The sequence below is a fragment of the Salvia hispanica genome, chromosome 1 (genome assembly GCF_023119035.1).
Source record: "Salvia hispanica cultivar TCC Black 2014 chromosome 1, UniMelb_Shisp_WGS_1.0, whole genome shotgun sequence".
NCBI lineage: Eukaryota > Viridiplantae > Streptophyta > Magnoliopsida > Lamiales > Lamiaceae > Salvia > Salvia hispanica.
This window is the reverse complement of record NC_062965.1, coordinates 41,672,397-41,691,267: the sequence shown is the minus strand read 5'-3', so window position 1 is coordinate 41,691,267 and position 18,871 is coordinate 41,672,397. Positions and strand designations below refer to the sequence as shown.

Sequence of the window (18,871 nt, the reverse complement as noted above, 5' to 3'; positions counted from 1 at the left end):
CTTGCAAGAAGGGCAGGTTGATTTCCAGCTTGCTAAAAATTTCCATGAGGTCCTCTATATCATCCTTCTTTTTCTTGGCTTCCCCTCGGTATGGAAACGGCTTCGCTCGCTTCACCGCATTTGTGGAACTCCCAGCTGGGGTTTCGCCAGTTTCCCTACTCACTCCCTTACTTTCTAACTCAGGCTCTGGATCTAGGAAAAATGGATCAGCTGCTCGAGGTAAAGATCTCTCTAAATCTCCCTTCTGGAGGTCATCCTAAACATGAACTTCTCTGGGTCTAGAGTTGTCCTTGTGAAACACTTGGCTCTCCTTCCCCTTACTTGCCTGTGCGGGTGTGTCTTCATCGATCTCCAGCGTCGGTCCTTCATAGCCCCGCCCGGATCTCAAGGTGATCTGACTAATGTTTGCTCGGTCAGGTGGCTTGACTGTGGCAGGAAGTTTTCCTTCATTTCCCCGCATCTCATTCAAAGAAACCGCAATCTGAGACAGCTGCTTTGCCATCATGTCCATGGCTGCTTTGTGTTCCAACTGGGCGTCTTGCAGTTTGTGCACCACGTCATTGTTGGAATGCAGGTTATTCTGCATGAACTGCTGCGAATTCACTAGGTCGTGGACCATGTCATCCAGACTCCTTTGTGGTTTGGAGTTGAATTGATTTGAATTTGACCCTTGACCTTGGTTCTGCCCTTGGTTCTGCCGATAATTCCCTTGATTCCCTTGGTGGTTATTGTACTGGTTGCTAGATCCTTGATTCCCTTGGTGGTTAGGTTGGGAATTCTGATAATTTCCTTGGTTATTCCTCTGGTGTGGTGGCACATAGGAGCTCCCTGGATTGTTCTGATTTCTGCTTCCCCAATTAGTATGATCCTGAGTCTTGTATCCCAATTGTTGCTACCCCTCCTGATTTCTCCCTGACCAGTTGGACTGCCTCTCTGGAGGGTGTGAATAATTTGTGATCTGCAGTGGAGGTGGTTGACTTGGATCATTGTCAGTCCATCTAAAATTAGGGTGAGTTCTCCATGGGGCCTCCTTTTGCCTTCCCTGATTCCAACTTCCATCCGGATTCCAGCTCCCCATCGAATTCGCCTGGGCTTGATACTCTCCTTCACAGGGTTGACCGTAATAAGGTTGAAGTTGCCTTTCCTCTGGACCTGGGGGTTTCTCATTCTCTTGTGGGGCATGAGGGTTGTACTTCTCAATTGCATTCAAAAGTGCTTTCTCCAACTTATCTATCCTGGCCTCCACTTTCTTATCATCTTGCTCTGTCACTGCATTGGCCGATCCCCTTCTCATAATGCTCCGCGGGTTATCATAGGCCTTCTTCGCCTCGATCAATCTCCCCAAAGTTTCTCTGGCTTCACTTGCCTTATTCTTGGTAAAATTTCCCCCGCTCGAGGAATTCATCAAATCTTTTGATTCAGGGTTTGCACCTTCGTAAAACAGATAGTAAGTCTCCGCCTCGATCATCCTGTGGTTCGGACAAGCATCCAACAGTCCCTTGAACCGGGACCAGTAAGAGCTCAGAGACTCATCATACTCTTGCTTGCACTCCTGGATCTCCTTCTTCAGAGCGTTCGTCTTGTTGGACGGGAAAAAATAATCCAAGAATTCCAGCTTGAAATCCTTCCATGTGTTGATCGAGTCTGGTGGGAGCCTCAGCAGCCAAGTATTAGCCTCCCCCTTAAGGGCAAACGGGATTGCACGCAAACGGTAGTCCTCCTCAGTCGCCTCGTTGGGTCGCTTTTGGATGCTGCACAGCTTACTAAACTCGTTTAGGAATTCGTAAGGACATTCATTCCTTCGTCCAGAGAATGTGGGTAAAACTCCTAGCACATTTGTCTTGATATCAATAGACCTCCGGCGCTGGTTCGAGACTATGGCATGGGCGGGCTCACCGTCCAGATGCGCGGTGAGTGAACCTATCTCCGGATCGGGATCTTCCAAGTGTGCCATATCTACGTCTTCCTCTTCCTCGGTCTCGGAATGCTCTGTTTCTGTAGACGACTTCGGGTCCTCTCCTCCCGATGAGTTCCACTCCTTCTCACTTTCTGATTCGAATGGGAATGGATCTACTGTCCTTAACCCTGATCTGGTGGTGAGTGGATGTGGACCTGCCACTTGTATCGGGCGTTTCCTGACTCAAGATGAACTAGCCCAACTTCCGAAATGGGAGCCCGCGTTCATAAACTGGAAACAACAACAACGAAACAAAAAGAAATTAAACTATATACACCAAAAACCATCTAAACACAATTGAAACAAACGCCATCCATCCCCGGCAACGGCGCCATTTGATACTAAGATATTTTTAAACTGCGTGCACAATAAGGAATATCAAGCTTCCCGGGTCCAGAGAATCCACTAGATCACAAGGTCTAGGAACTCACGGAACGCTGAAAGATCTCGGTCGTTGGACACACAGAATATCACTTCAAAACCCTCAACCCGCGTATACTAGAATTAGTATAGGGAAGTAGGGATCGATCCCACGAGGACAGATGCGAAATCATGCATTTAAAGGGCTTTTGGGTGGTATGGCTGCTGCCACGCAACTTGGGGTTGAGGAACTTATACTAGACAAAGGAAAAGAAATTTAACTATATCTAGATCTAAGAAACGGAAAACAACCACGTAACACAGATTTGGCATCATATCATCACTATCTCAACAAACTTCCTAGATCTAGTAATATTGCTAACCTAATCTAGCTAGACAGACTCGATGCATGCAGTGGGGACCATTTTCCCAAAAATAGAAACGTACGACCAAAAAGCTGTAAAATAACCAACGCTAAGCCTAACTACCTACAAAACGCAAAGCATCATCGGAATTTAACTGAAACATGATGAAAACAGAACAACGCTCGCAACTCAACGGCGACCAACAAATCGGACGTCAGAAAAACGCCGAGAAACCCAACAAAAACTCAGATCTCTATCTCCTAGATGAAGTAAAGCAAAAACGAAAGCAGAAATTCAGAATCCATGCACAATTCAATTCCCCTGTTCAGATCCACACTTCGGATGCTAAATCCACTCCGGATCCAAGCATCCGAAACAAACTCCGATCAAAATCATCTCCATAACTACAGATTCGCCGATTCTCCACAGATCAACAATAACAACCACAGATCAACTCATATTTCCCAGATCAAGTACATAAAACATCCAACACAGATAATAACAATCAACCTCCGAAACAAAACTCCTCAAAACATAAAATCAACATAAATCAACACAGAATCAACACCATCATGACGTAAATAAAATTCATAGATAGAAACCAAGTAGCAAAACAGACAATCGACTTCGAAAACGGTGAAGTTCGACGGAAATCAAAACACAAGTGCTAAAAAGTAAACGATTGTATCTTCGCCCTCCTTGAGGACGGTGTTGCACAAATTTTCAGAAGATGAAACCACTACGCTACCCCAGAATTCCCATTTTTCCCAAGTGTGTGTGTGTGTGTGAGCTGAGAGCTAAATCGTCTATCTCCCTTGTGTGTTGCATGCTCCTCCTTATATAGGCGTGGATGTGGGTCCAGCTGGGGCTCTTTTGTGTGAATAGTTTTTTTTGCCCTCAGCTTCGGACTCCCCTTCGTCTAGCCTTTTTCTTCCTTGATCCTGCTCACTTTTCGCCTTTTTTTTTCCTTCGCTGGTCCACTGCCTTCAGTTCTTCCTGGACCTGGCGAATTCCTTCACACACCTGGCTTAAACAATGTGTTAGACCCAGTAAATGGTGATTTTTCATCACATAACCGATGCATGAAATTGGCCTTATCAATGGGCGAACTTTGGCTTGATGTTTCCATCGTTTTTTTTGGTGTTTTGGTGTCAGATTTCTCTGAATCTGACATGGTTTCTGATTTTTGCAGGTGCAAAAAAAATTGTCGAGAAAGGCTTATGGACTGGAATGAAATTTTCCTGAGTCCTTACCCGCTCTGATACCATGTTTGAAATAGAGAGAAGAGATTGGAGTAGAATACTTTCTGTCGAGTTTTATTTCTGTTCATTCTTCTCCTTAATATAGGATTCAATAAAATGTATTTTAGATAAAGAATAACCTATTTCTAGACTAAATGATAATGTATCAATTACAATATTTTCTCCTAATTTTCTTTTTACTTCACTTGGTAATTGCTTGACTTTGGGATATTTGAGACTCTTCTCCAATGTTCCTCTACAATTTAGTCATATCTCTCTACAGTATGGATCCTCAGCAATAATAAGTCATATTCATCCAACAACATTATCTGTCTCGCTCGCAAAGCAGAGGGGCTTGTCCTTTGTACTTTGGAAAAAGGGGAAGACAATCAGTCCGACACACAACGTACGTCCATCAGGAATGAGAAGCTTTTGATGCATGAACGATTCCTCGAATGCTAGCATGCAAAAAACACATATCGGTCATTTTGTTGGAATCGTGCTTGGTCAAAGGACTTTGACCAACAATAAATGTGATGAAACATTTAATTTATTGAAATTAAATGATATACCGTCGATCTACGTTCAATATAGATGACTGTAGTGTACTCATTTTCTCAAATCCGATTTCCGGTGAGTGAATCAAAATGTAAAAAGGAAATTATTAAGAGATAACTTAGTCTTTTTGGATCAAAATGGTATAGAAAAATCCCATTTAAACCTAGAAATGGACACCACTTGAGGAAAAGAATTGAGAAGCATATTGTGAAGGAAGAAGTTGTGATGCCATTTTTATAGGAATAATTAATGTCTCGTTTTTCAAGAGCATCGTCCCCCTCGTGGACATGGCTTGAAATTATTTCATGGATGGAAGTGGAACCTCGTCCATTCTGTAACTGTAAGCATGATGCCAGATGTAAGATAGGGGCTAGTTCACGTAGAAGCCAGAAGCTAGATTCTAGAGGTGACTAGTTCTTCACATACTCGCTCCGTCCTACTATGGATTTCTTTTAGACACAAAATTTTTAAAACTTATATATATTGAGTTAGAGTGGAGGGAGTAAAGTATAAGAGATGAAAATGTAATAGAGATATAGAGAAAATAAAATAAGAAAGAGAGAATAAAGTAAGAAAGGGTTTAAGTTTTGTTTTTAGTTAAAAAATAAAATTGATTACTTGAGTGTGGGACAATTCAAAATGAAAAGTTGATCACTTATGGTGGGATGAAGGTAATATATATAACATGGCTAGCCAGAAGTGGCTAGTAGTTCTATGTTGACATGTTCGTGAGAGCGCTAGCATAACGAAAAATGAAGATCGTTAAAAAGAAATCTTATTTTACTCCATTTAAGAAGGTCATTTGTTTGTAAAGATACATGAACTATTGAGATTTTCTGGTTTTTTGCTTGAACTTTTGAGATTTTTTTTAGAGTTTCCCTCGAAATTTTGGGAACTTCTAGTTTTACTCCAACGGTAGATTTTTCTTTGAAATTATTTAATGTTTAATAATCTGTTTGAAACTTGGGTATCGATATTACAAGCGTATGTGTATCCCGTATGAGAATAACAAGCACATGTGATTGTATTCAAACCTTGTGAGAAGAGTCAGTTGATTGTATTAATGTCAAACTTTTATATATGGTTGTGATCAATTGGTAACTATAATTAGCAATCTCAAATTAAAACTAATTCTTAGTTTAATAATTAGGAAATAGTGGTTGGAATAATTCTAAGTGGATTATATTTTAAATTTAAATAATTAATAAATAATATTAATGTCAATTCTTAAATATGCAGTTAAAAGTACTTTCTCTCTCTTCAAAATCATCTCAAAACTTAAAATTTATGTAACTCTCTCGATTTAAAAATTATTTTTTTCACAAAAGGTATTTTTATAAGGATTCTAACGAGATATCAATTGCATATGTTTCGACGACGTTCAGATGATGAAGTTTGATAATTTTTATTTCAGTTTTCGTATATGTTGATAAGAATTTTTATCAATGAATGCATCAAAAAATTTCAATATATGCATGTAAAATATCAATAAAAATATGTTGATATTTCCGTTTACTTGTGTTGAAATACTCATGTTATTGTATTGATATTTGTAATAAAGTATGTGGCCAAGAAACCTACAAATTATGATATAATAACAGAATGACGATCTTACCCTTTTGTTGATATTTTGTCTACTATTTATTGAAATTCGTGAAGATTAACTCATCCACTTATCTCAAAATCTGAGGGTTTAGATTCGAGTGTTTTGGATTATGATGAAGTAATATAAGAGGACCATTTAATACTCCCTCCGCTCCAAGGAAGATGACCCCTTCTTGGGAGACACAGGATTTTATGCATGCTAATTTCAAAGTGTTTAAAAAGGGAGAGAGAAAGTTGTTGGATATTTAAAAGTAGGAGAGATGAATAAAGTAATAGAGAGATAAAAGGTTGTTAATGTTTAAAAGTAGGAGAGATGAAAAAGTAAGAGAAAGAAAAGTTTGTTGGGTGTTTAAAAATTGGAGAGATGAATAAAGTAAGAAAGGAAATAATTGAGTATTTTAAATATTTCCTAAATAAGAAAGTGATCATCTTGGTTGGGACGGATGAAAAAAGAAAGTGAATCGTTTTCGGTGGGAGTGGGACGGAGGGAATACGTTTTACCATAAAACTTACTCCTACCACTTAAGTTACTATTTCCGTCTAGACCTGCCCAAGGTTTATCGAACCGGTGATTAAAATCGAAACCATAACCGGCGGTTACGGTTCCGAATCGAAACCGCGAGAAATATTTCGAACCGAAACCGTGAGTTTTAGAACCGTGATTCGGTTCAGGTTCCAAATTTTTCGAACCAAAACCGCGGTTCCAGCATGAAATTATTCTCAAATTCGCACAAAATTCTCAAATATTTATGAATTAATATCGATTTGATTTCTACCAAAATTAAGAAAGGAACATGATTTATGAGATCGTTCCACATGTGAGAATCCAGTTAATGTACTATATTCTAATAAGCTCATGAATTTTATGTACACTTTTAAAAAATTTATATTTGAACTTTTAAATGTGAACATTAGACTTGTGTGAACTAGAGAGGCCAAGAGGGGTCATCACTCATCAATGTTGCACTATTTTCGTATATAAAAGCATTATATATGATTTACACAGTAAATACACTATAGGGCATTGTTGATCATACATGATTTAGTTAATAAGATCAATTAAAATCAATTAATTTAATTAATGCAATCTCCCCGTTTTATACTAATGATTATGTAGTCTTCAAAATATGAATATGCATTCTTCAAATTTGATTGGTTCATTGACATTGTTGATCATACATGATTTAGTTAATCAAGATCAATTAAAATCAATTAATTTTAGTTAACGCAATCTTACCGTTTTTTTACGTATGATTATGTAGTCTTCAAAATATGAATATGCATTCTTCAAACTTGATTGGTACAATGGTATTGTTGATCATACATGATTTAGTTAATCAAGATCAATTAAAATCAATTAATATTAGTTAATGCAATCTTACTGTTTTTTTACGTATGATTATGTAGTCTTCAAAATATGAATATGCATTCTTCAAAATTGATTGGTTCATTTGTTGGTGGTGGGTGATGGTTGCACTCTTCAAAAATGATTGCACTCTTCAAAATACCATTTAATTTAATTAATTTATTATTTAAATTCAAATTGGATCTCATTTCCCTCCATTTTTATCTATAAATACTTCCATCTATCCTCACTTACATTCACCCCATTCTTGTGTTAACAAGAATTTCTCTCTTCAATCTCTCAATTCTCTCTATTTGCCTCATATTTCTCATTTGTGCAATATATAATTCTATACTACTATCAAGATGTCTTCATCTCGTAAAGCTCGTGTTGATAAGGGAAAAGGAAAATCCAACACTAAGAGGCCAAGTCGGCGAAGTCGGAAATCCGTGATTGATGAAATTTTCCAAATAAACGTGAATATGTGGCAGGTTAATATTTACTATCTACTAATTGTATTAAATTATTGTTCATAAGTTAATTTGATATTTATACTACAAACATTGCTTGCTTTGTAGAATCGAGAAGAACAAGATATGGCTTATGATAGATATGGTGGTGGTGAGACTTATGATGGTGGTGGTAGTAATGCTCCCGACGACTATTATGAACAATCAATCTCAACCCCGGTGAATCTTGATGATGATGATGAGGAGGAGGAGGAGATCAAGAAGATGAGGAAGATGAACAACAACAAAAATGACGCAGCCACCACCACCAAGGGGTCGTGGTCGTGGTCGAGGACAACCTCCTAAACCTCCTAAATCCACTTAAAGGACTTTAACCTCAATCATCATGACCAAACATTTCACGAAGGTAACAACGTGTACATATTACAAAAGGGAGGGGGATATGGCACATATACCCGTCATATGGAGAAAGCTCATCCGGTCGAGTTTGGTATCACTCCAATCCAAACTCAACTCAACTTTGGACCTGGAGCGGGGAGTGGGACGGGTTCATCCCAAACATCGGGTACGTGGAGCTCTTCTATTTTAAAATATGATCATCAAAATGCTCTTAATGTGATGTCTAGGTTTGCTGTGATGAAACATTTTCCTTTCAATGCTTTTGATAATGATGAGTTTGAATTGAGTATACGACAAGTTTATAATGCTTCTGCAAAAATATTGAGTCGAACTTCTATGACTCAGGCCGTTGTTCGACAATGCTTGGAAAAGAAGGTGCAACTAAGTACATATATTCTTAACTTGGGTCATAAAGTTTCAATTTGCTCTTATGTGTGGAGTGATTGTTTTTGCGAAAATTCATATATGGGTGTCACTATGCATTTCGTTGATAATAGTTGGAGTTTGAATAAACGTTTGATTGCATTTAGGGAATTTCCTACACCACACACTGCACAAGCAATTGCTCAATTGATCACTCAAGTTTTGAATGAATTTCAATTGATCAATAAAAAATTTTCTGTTGGTTTTGATAATGCAAGTGCTAACACTACTAGTATAGATGAACTAATCACCGCATGTTCTCCTGTTATTAATGGCAAATATTTTCATGTGCGATGTATTGCTCATATTTTGAATTTATGTGTTCAAGATGCCATCGAGTTGTGGCAAAAATATGTTGATCCTATTAGAACTTTGATCCGGCACGAGTTTTAAAAATGTAATGGTAAGTGAGTTGAAAAGGTTGGTGGGATGTGAAACCTACTTTTATATATTAGTTTTATAATAAAATGTGAGTAATAATGAGTTAGTGGAATATGAAGTCCACTACCAAAAATGATAAAAATTGTAATGGCCATGGGACAAATTTTGGGGGACGAACGGAAATGAAAAAATTGGACAAATTTTGGGGACGAAGGCGGTAGTTAATTTATCAGTATTACTAGCATCCTTATATGCATATTTTCTTGTCAATGATGTTTGCGTTGTTGCACGTGGCCGTGAATCCGTGATGAATGTTTGGCAATATACTCCTACTCAAATTCATTGGCATTAGCTATTCTATTTGTCGGAATGAATGGTCAATGCAATTGACCACTTTTACTGTCATTGCCTATAATCAATCCACTATGATATGAGATAAGGACCGTGGTTTTGGATTCTATTTATTCTTGGCGTTTTCTCCATTCACCCACATTTCGAATCAATAATTTTGTCATATCACTCGTCTGTAAAACTCAGTAATCTAAACTTTATTTTCTTTGGCCTTTTTCAATGGATTCATTGCTGAATCTTCAAGCTCTGCCGCCCACTATAGGCGGACCTGCGGTGGCTATCGGCGGAATCACTTTGTTTTTCATCAGAGAATATGTCAAAGATCAACGGAAGAAATCTTCCAGCTTCCCTCCTCCACCAGGTGATCTATCTCTCTCTGATTTCTTCTGCATTGAAGTAAACACTACGATTCCCATATTTTATGCTGATCTGCATAATCAATTGAAGATGTTTCTAATCGAGAAATTTTCCTAGCTTCGTGGTGTTAATGTCTAATTATTTTTTTTGAATGTCATTTATTCTACTCCCTGTGTAGTGTGTTCCAAGGAAGATACCACCGCCTCCTTGGAGTCACGGAAATTTATGCATTTTTGTTTTGTGTGTGAAGTGGAGTGTAAAATGAAAGAGAGATGGAATAAAGTACATAGGTATTTCCATTTTTATTAATAAGTCGTCTTGGTTGGGCGAACCAAAAAGAAAAATGAGTTATCTTCGGTAGGATAGAGGGAGTATCATATAGCGATGTTGAAATCCTTTTTGCCTCACACAGACTTGGTAAAGATTAAATCTTGTTGTCGTTTTAAGGGGTTTTATGATCATCCCAACATAATAGGAATATTGTATTGTACTCCCTCCTTTCCATATAATAAGGACTTTGGAGATGCACGAGTTTTAATGCGAAATTGGTAAAGTACGAGATAGGTAGAAATAAAAGTGATTGGAATATTGTTAGTGGAGAATGAGACCCACCTTAGAAGAGAGAAAAAACATGCCAAAACTAGAAAGAAGCTAATTTTGTGGGACGAACAAAATGGAAAAAAAAAAGGACTATTTTTATAGGACCGATAGAGTATAAAGCATGTGGGTTTTGATGCAGAGGTACCAGGCTTACCAATAGTTGGAAATTTATTGCAACTAAAAGAGAAGAAGCCCCACAAGACTTTCACCAAGTGGTCTCACAAATATGGTCCAATATATTCCATAAGGGCAGGCTCCAACACCATGGTTGTGCTCAACTCTAATGATGTTGCCAAAGAGGTCAACTTCTTTCTCCTTCATTTCTATGTTTCTTCAATATTTTCATCCTACTCCTTATATACATTCCTAATAATCTAAATATGATTTGTAATTATGTACGTGTTGCTTTAGGCTATGGTTACAAAATACTCATCTATCTCAACTAGAAAGCTGTCAAATGCTTTGAAGATCCTCACTTCTGATAAAAGTATTGTTGCAATGAGTGATTACAACGAATTTTACAAGGCAGCCAAACGCCATTTGCTTACGAGTACACTCGGACCTAATGCTCAGGTTTGTTTTGTACCTCTTCTTGAGGCTAATTAAACGGTAGAGGAGGCTAGCATTGAGCATGCTTCTTACTGCAGAAACAGCACCGTGTCCACAGGGATGCCATGATAAATAACATCTGTGACCAATTCCATGCTCATGCAAAACTGTATCCTTCTGAAGCAGTAGACTTCAGGAAGATATTTCAGTCTGAACTCTTCAGATTATCGATGAAACAGGTGAATCTGGCTGTTCTGTTTTACCCCCTTCTTCAGCTTCACGTTATTGATAAAAATTCAAAAACGTATCAAAGTCTCGTTGTTTAATATGTAGGCGATTGGAGAAGACGTTGAATCCATTTATGTGGAGGAACTAGGCACTACCTTGTCAAGACAAGAGATGTTCAAGATACTCGTAGTGGACCCTATGGAAGGTGCCATTGATGTGGACTGGAGGGATTTCTTCCCCTATCTCAAGTGGATTCCTAACCAACACTTCGAAAACAAAATTCAGCAGATGTATTTCCGCAGGGAGGCGGTGATGAAGGCCTTGATTCAGCAGCAGAAAATACGTATTGCTTCTGGCAAGGTAGCCTGAGATCTAGCTTTCTCGTTTGCTTCGTGTGTAGTTAAAGTTTGTTAATGGAGTGTTGTTAACAATATACGACGCGACAGGAAATAAACTGTTATTTAGATCACCTGTTATCGGAAGCTGCAGACACATTATCAGAGCAGCAAATACTGATGCTTCTGTGGGAAGCCATCATTGAAGCATCCGACACGACGTTGGTTACTTCGGAATGGGCCATGTATGAACTTTCTAAAGATCCAAATAGACAGGTGATTTTTTGCTTGCTCCCTCTACTAATTTGTGTGTTGGTATTGGCTAAAATATTGTTACTTCCAATAAAACAGAACTACTTGTTGTCGGAAATCCAAAATGCTTGCGGATTCGACCAACTCAGCGAGGAGAAGCTATGCCAACTTCCATACTTGGCCGCAGTTTTCCATGAAACACTGCGAAAGCACAGTCCTGTTCCAGTGGTCCCATTGCGCTATGTGCACGAAGACACGCAGTTAGGAGGGTATAACATACCAGAAGGCAGCGAGGTTCGTCACTACTATGACACACAACTGAATGGTCTATGTTATTCTTAGAGCTATACACACTAATCCCTCCACCTACTGGTTGGAGGAACACGTCTTACAAACTGAGTTGCGATTCGTCCTTTATAGTCAATTGAGTTTTTATGTTCATGACAATGAATCTCCTTTGCAGATTGCTATAAACATATATGGATGTCACATGGACCAGAATGTGTGGGATTGCCCGGAAGAGTGGAGGCCGGAGAGGTTTGTCTCGGGTAAGGATGACACGACGGAGCTGCACAAGACGATGGCGTTTGGAGGGGGGAAGAGAGTGTGTGCTGGAGCTCTTCAAGCAATGACAATTACTTGTATAGCAATTGGAAGATTGGTGCAAGAGTTCGAGTGGCGACTCGGGGAGGGAGAAGAAGCGAATGTCGACACTTTGGGTCTAACAACTCATAAGCTTCATCCTTTGCAAACCATTGTAAAGCCGAGACTCAGATGAACTCTGTTTGCAAACGATTTTAAAAAAGGTTTCTTCAAGTTAAGCGAACTCTTTTGTGTTGTTTCTTGTTAAGCGAACTCATTATGAATTTTGGCGTAATTTTTATATTTTTTAATAAAATACTCATAAATGTGAAATTTTTCGGAGTTCAATGGACGAAGATGAATAGAGCAAAGCTCTATTTATTTTTATTATTTTTTTATAATTAAATCAAATATATATCAACAAAAGGTTTTGTACATCAAAAATTCGGGCATACCCAAGGGAACATGATAAAGACAGAACAATATCAAGGCTATAGTATAACATCACCATTAAGGTGAGAATCGACAACACCTCCCGCTACCCGTTTAAACCAGAGTGGCGGGCCTCATTAAAATCCCTTGGAGGAAAAACCCCATGGGATAAAATCCCCCAAGGGGAAAAAGAGTACCTTGACGAGTAGCCCATGATGCGCCATCTAAAATAAACTCGAGCACCCTGTAGAGTCATCTTCAGTGCAAGATAACCTGCTCTTGAGAGTGTCGAGAGTAAAGCATGCTATACGTCCCATACTTTCCCATCGAAGATAACAACATTGCGCGCTTTCCACGCAAAGCTCTTTTTTTTAGTAAAATGAAACCCTAGCAAAGGAAAAATTCTACTTCCTTTATCCACCATTTAAAGAATCATTTTGTCATTTTAAGTTGTTCACGATTTACAGAATCATTTATACTATTTCACTTTTAGTATGCGGACCCCACATTCCATTAACTTTTTATACGCACAATTTAATATAAAACTAATACTTTAAATGAGTTTCACATTTCACTCCCTTTTCCATTTACTTTTCATAAAGTCAAACAATTTATTAAAACTCGTGCCGAGTCAAAAGGACTCTTTAAATGGTGGACGGAGAGAGCAGTACTAGTTTTCATCAATGTTTTAAAAATCGGACCGGTAAGCAAACCGGCGAAGCTATTGGTTCACGATTCAACTGGTCGGACCGGTTTAACCATTGGTCCGGCCATTTTACTGTAGCATATATAATTAAATAATGAAATTTTAATAAGTTATTAATTTATATTTAAAATATTGAAACTTATAGTATATATATACATATATATAGAGTAGTGATATAGGGCAAGTGTCCATTAAGTACATAACTAGAGAACAAATTATAGCCACGAGATCAAGAAAATCAAGGGCTAGATTAAATAAGCAAGGGTTATTTTTCGTAGTTCATTATATACACAATTTACTTCAGTGGGGGTATTTATGTAATTTCATAATTAGGGTAAAAAATGAAAAATCCCAAAATTTTACTCTCCCTCTTTGTGTCTTCCGCTGTAACCTACTTCTCTCTCAAAATTTCTCTCACAAAACCCTACGACCGACGACGAATCTTCATCTTCACCACTCATCTCCGGCCATCTACGACTAAAATCGACGACATCTGTTCAGCATTTGTACCATTAAGCATCGAATCCACATTTACAAAATGGTTGATACTCGAAAATCTTCAACGGAAAATTCTAGCCGCCATTTGCGTTCTGGCTGAAATTCTAGTGAAGGTAATACACATCTGAAGATTTTCAAAGTTCTTACTCTTAATTTATTTCATTAAGTTCATCTCATTCCTAACTTCGATTTTGATTTTTGTCAAAATAGTACAAAAATCGACTCGCAAGCAGCCAACTATCAAACAAGCAACTCGGAACCTCGATGCAGATGCTGGAAACAAAATTCCAGATCCAGAAGGTAAAACCTAGGAATTAAATTTGTAAAATGAAGAAATAAATTATGATAATGAGGTAACAAAGTATTCCAAGTGAACTTTCTAAAATTGTAGATGATATGTTGTATATTGATATTGTGTTTCTTATTAATGTGTTTAGGATTTTTGGATTAAACTTAACTGTTGTGTTCTTCATCAAAATGAACTATATATTCTTTTTAATGAAGTAGTAAATTGATAAGATGAAGTAATAAATTATGATAATGAAGTAATATAAATGATTTGTTTATACAGTAAGGTTTATTACCAAAATGAAGTAATAAAACATGATAATGAAGTAATAGTCTATAAATATGAAGTATATGTTTACTGTTTTGTATGAATTTAGGATTTAGAAATAAAATTAACTGCTGCATTGTTTGCATATTCAAATGAACTACATATTTTATATGATGAGGTAATGCAACTGATCTGTTTTCCTATTAACTATAATCTAGTTGTTATGAAGTATTGAATTCATATAATGAAGTAATAAGTTATGATAATGAAGTATCATATTAAACTATCTATAATCATATTAAATGAGGTAACAGAGTATTCCAAGTGAACTATCTATAATTGTGGATGATATGTTGTAAATTAATTCTGTGTTTGTTATGTATAGGTAAAAATTCCTCTCCAACTAGGAAAAAAGCAAGTAGTTCTCCTCAAATCCTACTGAAATCCCTACTACAAAAGGTAAAAAATGAATTGATATTTAATGTGTACTTAATGAATTAACATAGTATTATTCCAAGTGAACTATCTATAATTGTGGATGATATGTTGTATATTAGTTGTTGTGAAGTATTGAATTCATATAATGAAGTAATAAGTTATACAGTAGGTTTTATTACTAAAATGAAGTAATAAAACATTACAATGAAGTAAATGACTCTAAAAATGAAGTATATGTTTACTGTTTTGTATGAGTTTAGGATTTAGAACTAAAATTAACTGCTGCATTGTTTGCATATTCAAATGAACTACATATTTTATGTGATGAGGTAATGCAACTGATCTGTTTTCCTATTAACTATAATCTAGTTGTTGTGAAGTATTGAATTCATATAATGAAGTAATAAGTTATGATAATGAAGTAATATAAAGTGAAAAATCATATTAAATGAGGTAACAGAGTATTCCAAGTGAACTATCTATAATTATATATGAAGTAGTAAATTGATATAATGAAGTTAGTTGTGTCTTATGTATTCACACACTTTATTCTAAGTGAACTATCTATAATTGTATATGATATGTTGTAAATTTATTCTGTATTCTCATGTATAGGTGAAAATTCCTCTAGAAAGAAGATGAATTCGAGGATTTCTTTGGAAATCCTCTCAAATTACTTAGCAAGTACTTCATTCATACACTTTATTACTTTATTCATGTTCCCTGTTACAGATAATGAAGTAATAGAACATTATAATGAAGTAACAGACTCTAACTATGAACTACCTATTTACTGTATTGAAGTAATATAAATGCTATGTTTATACAATAGGGTTTATTACTAAAATAAAGTAATATAACATTATAATGAAGTATCAGACTCTAAAAATGAAGTAATATAAAGTGAAAATCATAATAAATGAGGTAACATAGTATTCCAAATGAATATAATTATGGATGATATGTTGTATATTAATTCTGTGTTTGTTATGTATAGATAAAAATTCCTCTGCAACTAGCAAGAATGCAAGTAGTTCTGAAATCCCTGCTACCAAAAGTAAAAAATGAAATTAAAGCATAGATGAATGAAGTATTGAATTCATATGATTAAGTAAGATCTTGATCATTATCTAATTTTTAATGTGTTGTGTACTTTTTATATAGCCAAAGGTTCATCTGTAGAGAAATTGGATGCAGCTAAAGGCCTCAAAAATTCTGTTCTGGAAGGTAAAAAGTGAAGTCTAAGCTATTTTTGTTTTGAAATAATAAATTGACATGGTGTAGTTAACTAGTACTATTAATTGTATTTATTAATGATGATGCTGATGCAGGGGACAAGAAATTGAAGGCTATAGAGGAAACCATTACGCCCATTGAGAAGCTTCAAGGTTAAATTCCAAAACTTCCATTATGGTTTGATTTAATACAACATGTAATTTAATTCATTGACTAAAATAGTACACTTTTTTCAGAAATGATGAATCTGAAGCAAGCATGTGGTGGTAATGACTTTAATGATGAAAGGAGGACAAAAAATAAGCATGATAAGCTGCCAAATACAGAGAACCAAGGTTCGTTTTAAAATAAATTTTAGTTGCAATGACCTAAATAAGTTAACTGATGAACTAAATAATTTTACTTGCATATGTTAGGCACAAAAAGAATCAGAGAAACAGAAGGTGGTTTACATGGTGGGGTACAGATAGATAAGGATAAGGAGAAGCGAAGAAAGAAGATTGTTAACAAAGTTGCAGAATCGTCAAATATAAAAAGTGAATGATGCTAAAAAAGGACAAGAGAAAGGTAAAAAGTTTGCTCGTAATGATGCTAAAGAAGATGCAAGTAGACCTTCTGTCCAGAGAGTCCTATGTCTTAAGAGAGGACCTAGGAAATTTGTTGAAGCGATTGAATCGCTTAATGATGAACAAAGAGATGCTGTAGAAGATATGGGGTTTGGAAGTCTTTTGCACTTCAACTTGAACTATATCCCAGCGAAGCTCGCATTTGAGATTCTTGATCATTTTGATCAAGATACATGCGGTGTAGTATACCAACGTGGTATACTACATATTGGGCATGATGATGTGCGGGCTTCCTTGGGGTTGCCAAATGGTAGTTTGAGGTTAGAGCATAATGGACGTCAAACGACCAACAAGTTCATAAACGGGATTGCATAATCTGGAGGTCGAAAGAGGTCTACAATGGGTGCAGATATGCTTATAGAAAAGATGTTAAGTGATGTCCATGGAGGGGAGAAGTTCAGGAAGATATTCCTGATTTTGGTTGATACAATCTTGATCAACCCTAAGGGAGATGGATACTTGCGCACGCAAATTGAAGGGGTAATCCATGACATTGATAATGTCAATTTTAAGATTTAGTGAATGATAAAATATTAGTAGTATTAAGTTTAATAAATAATTTATACATGGAATATTAGAATAAGTTAGTTGGTTTTAAAAAATACTAATAAAGAATAGTATTATTAATTAGATTATTGAAATATATCATTCAGTATTAACTAAACGAAAGTTATTTAGTATAATTAAGGTTTTTGTTTTGTCAAAATAATTGAAGTGGGATAGTGGTAAAAGAGTTGAGATTGTAGCCATAAGGTACAAGGTTCGACTCCCTTTGAAATCAGTTTTTTTTTTAAATGCTTTACAATTGGAAAAACCGGTCCAACCGGCCGGCTCACACGGTCCAAAATGGCTCAACGTGCTGGCGGTTTTAGATGGCGAACCGGAGCGGACTGGGCACTGGTTTGTGGCCGAACCGGTCTGTCCGATTTTTAAAACAATGGGTTTCATCAATAATGATATTGTATTCGAAGGAAAACGTACAATTGGAAAAACCAGTCCAACTGGCTGGGTCACACGGTCCAAAATGGCTCAACGTGCTGGCGGTTTTATATGGCGAACCGGACCGGACTGGGCATTGGTTTGCGGCCGAACCGGTACGACCGATCGGTCCGATTTTTAAAACACTGGGTTTCATCAATAATGATATTTTATTCGAAGAAAAATGTTAGTGTGTTTTTTTTTTAATGGAATGTAATTATAATGTATCCAATCGGCAATACATGGACGACCTATTCCAGCACTTCTCTGAGGCAAACGATCTGCCTCTGCCACTGCTAATGATGAGATAATGTTTCTTAGCAAAATGATATTCTGGTTAGGATAAAACGATGCTAGTCATTAACGATTATGATATTCAAATTGTGTTTTGCTTATATTAAAAAATTCCGATGAATGAACAATGAGGTTGGTCTTCAAAACAACATTACAAAAAATCCCATTCCGATTCCCAAATGTTTCATATTTAATAGGACGGATGGGGTATTTATTACTCTCTCCGTCCCTCTGAAGATGACCCCATTTTCCATTGTGGTTTGTCCCAATTAAGATGGTCTATTAATAAAAATGGAAACACTCTTTATCTCTACTTTATTCCCTTTCTCCTACTTTACTCTCTCCACTTAACACACAAAATAAAGTTGCATTAAATCTGGTGCCGCCCAAGAAAGGGGTCATCTTCCTTAAGACGGCAGAACTATCATTTTTATAAAACGAGTGCAGAAAAATAACCGGGACTGCTAAAGCGGGATGGAGGGAATATTTTTTTTCTAACACAACAAATCAATCACTTGTATATCATTTTCCCCTAGGTTTAGAAATTATTGGTATTTATATTATTATTAGTGAAAGATGTTAATTGTTGTTAAACTAAGTAACAAAGCTTAAAAGTGAGTTATTGTTTTTCTTATTGGTAGTATTATGTTTTTGACGTTTATCTTTTGGGAACTATATTTCTCACTCAATTTGGGCCTTATTTATCCCGTTGGCCTTTTATGGATTACAATATTTATTTTTCTATAAGA

At 36.5% G+C, this 18,871-nt stretch overlaps 1 protein-coding gene across 2 annotated transcripts; it reads left to right on the top strand.

Annotated features, from left to right (window-relative positions):
• Positions 1–9,596: 9,596 nt before the first annotated feature.
• On the top strand, positions 9,597–12,602 carry LOC125214458 (ent-kaurene oxidase). 2 transcript variants are annotated; one of them, XM_048115507.1, is made up of 8 exons: positions 9,597–9,816; positions 10,552–10,712; positions 10,824–10,985; positions 11,066–11,200; positions 11,295–11,549; positions 11,636–11,800; positions 11,876–12,070; positions 12,240–12,602. In XM_048115507.1, the coding sequence occupies exons 1-8, from the start codon at positions 9,675–9,677 to the stop codon at positions 12,552–12,554; spliced, it is 1,530 nt and encodes a 509-aa protein (XP_047971464.1). In that variant the 5' UTR covers positions 9,597–9,674; the 3' UTR covers positions 12,555–12,602. The 2 variants fall into 2 exon arrangements, with proteins under 2 accessions (XP_047971464.1, XP_047971454.1); XM_048115497.1 differs by having other exon boundaries at positions 11,060–11,200.
• The last annotated feature ends 6,269 nt before the right edge of the window (positions 12,603–18,871 follow it).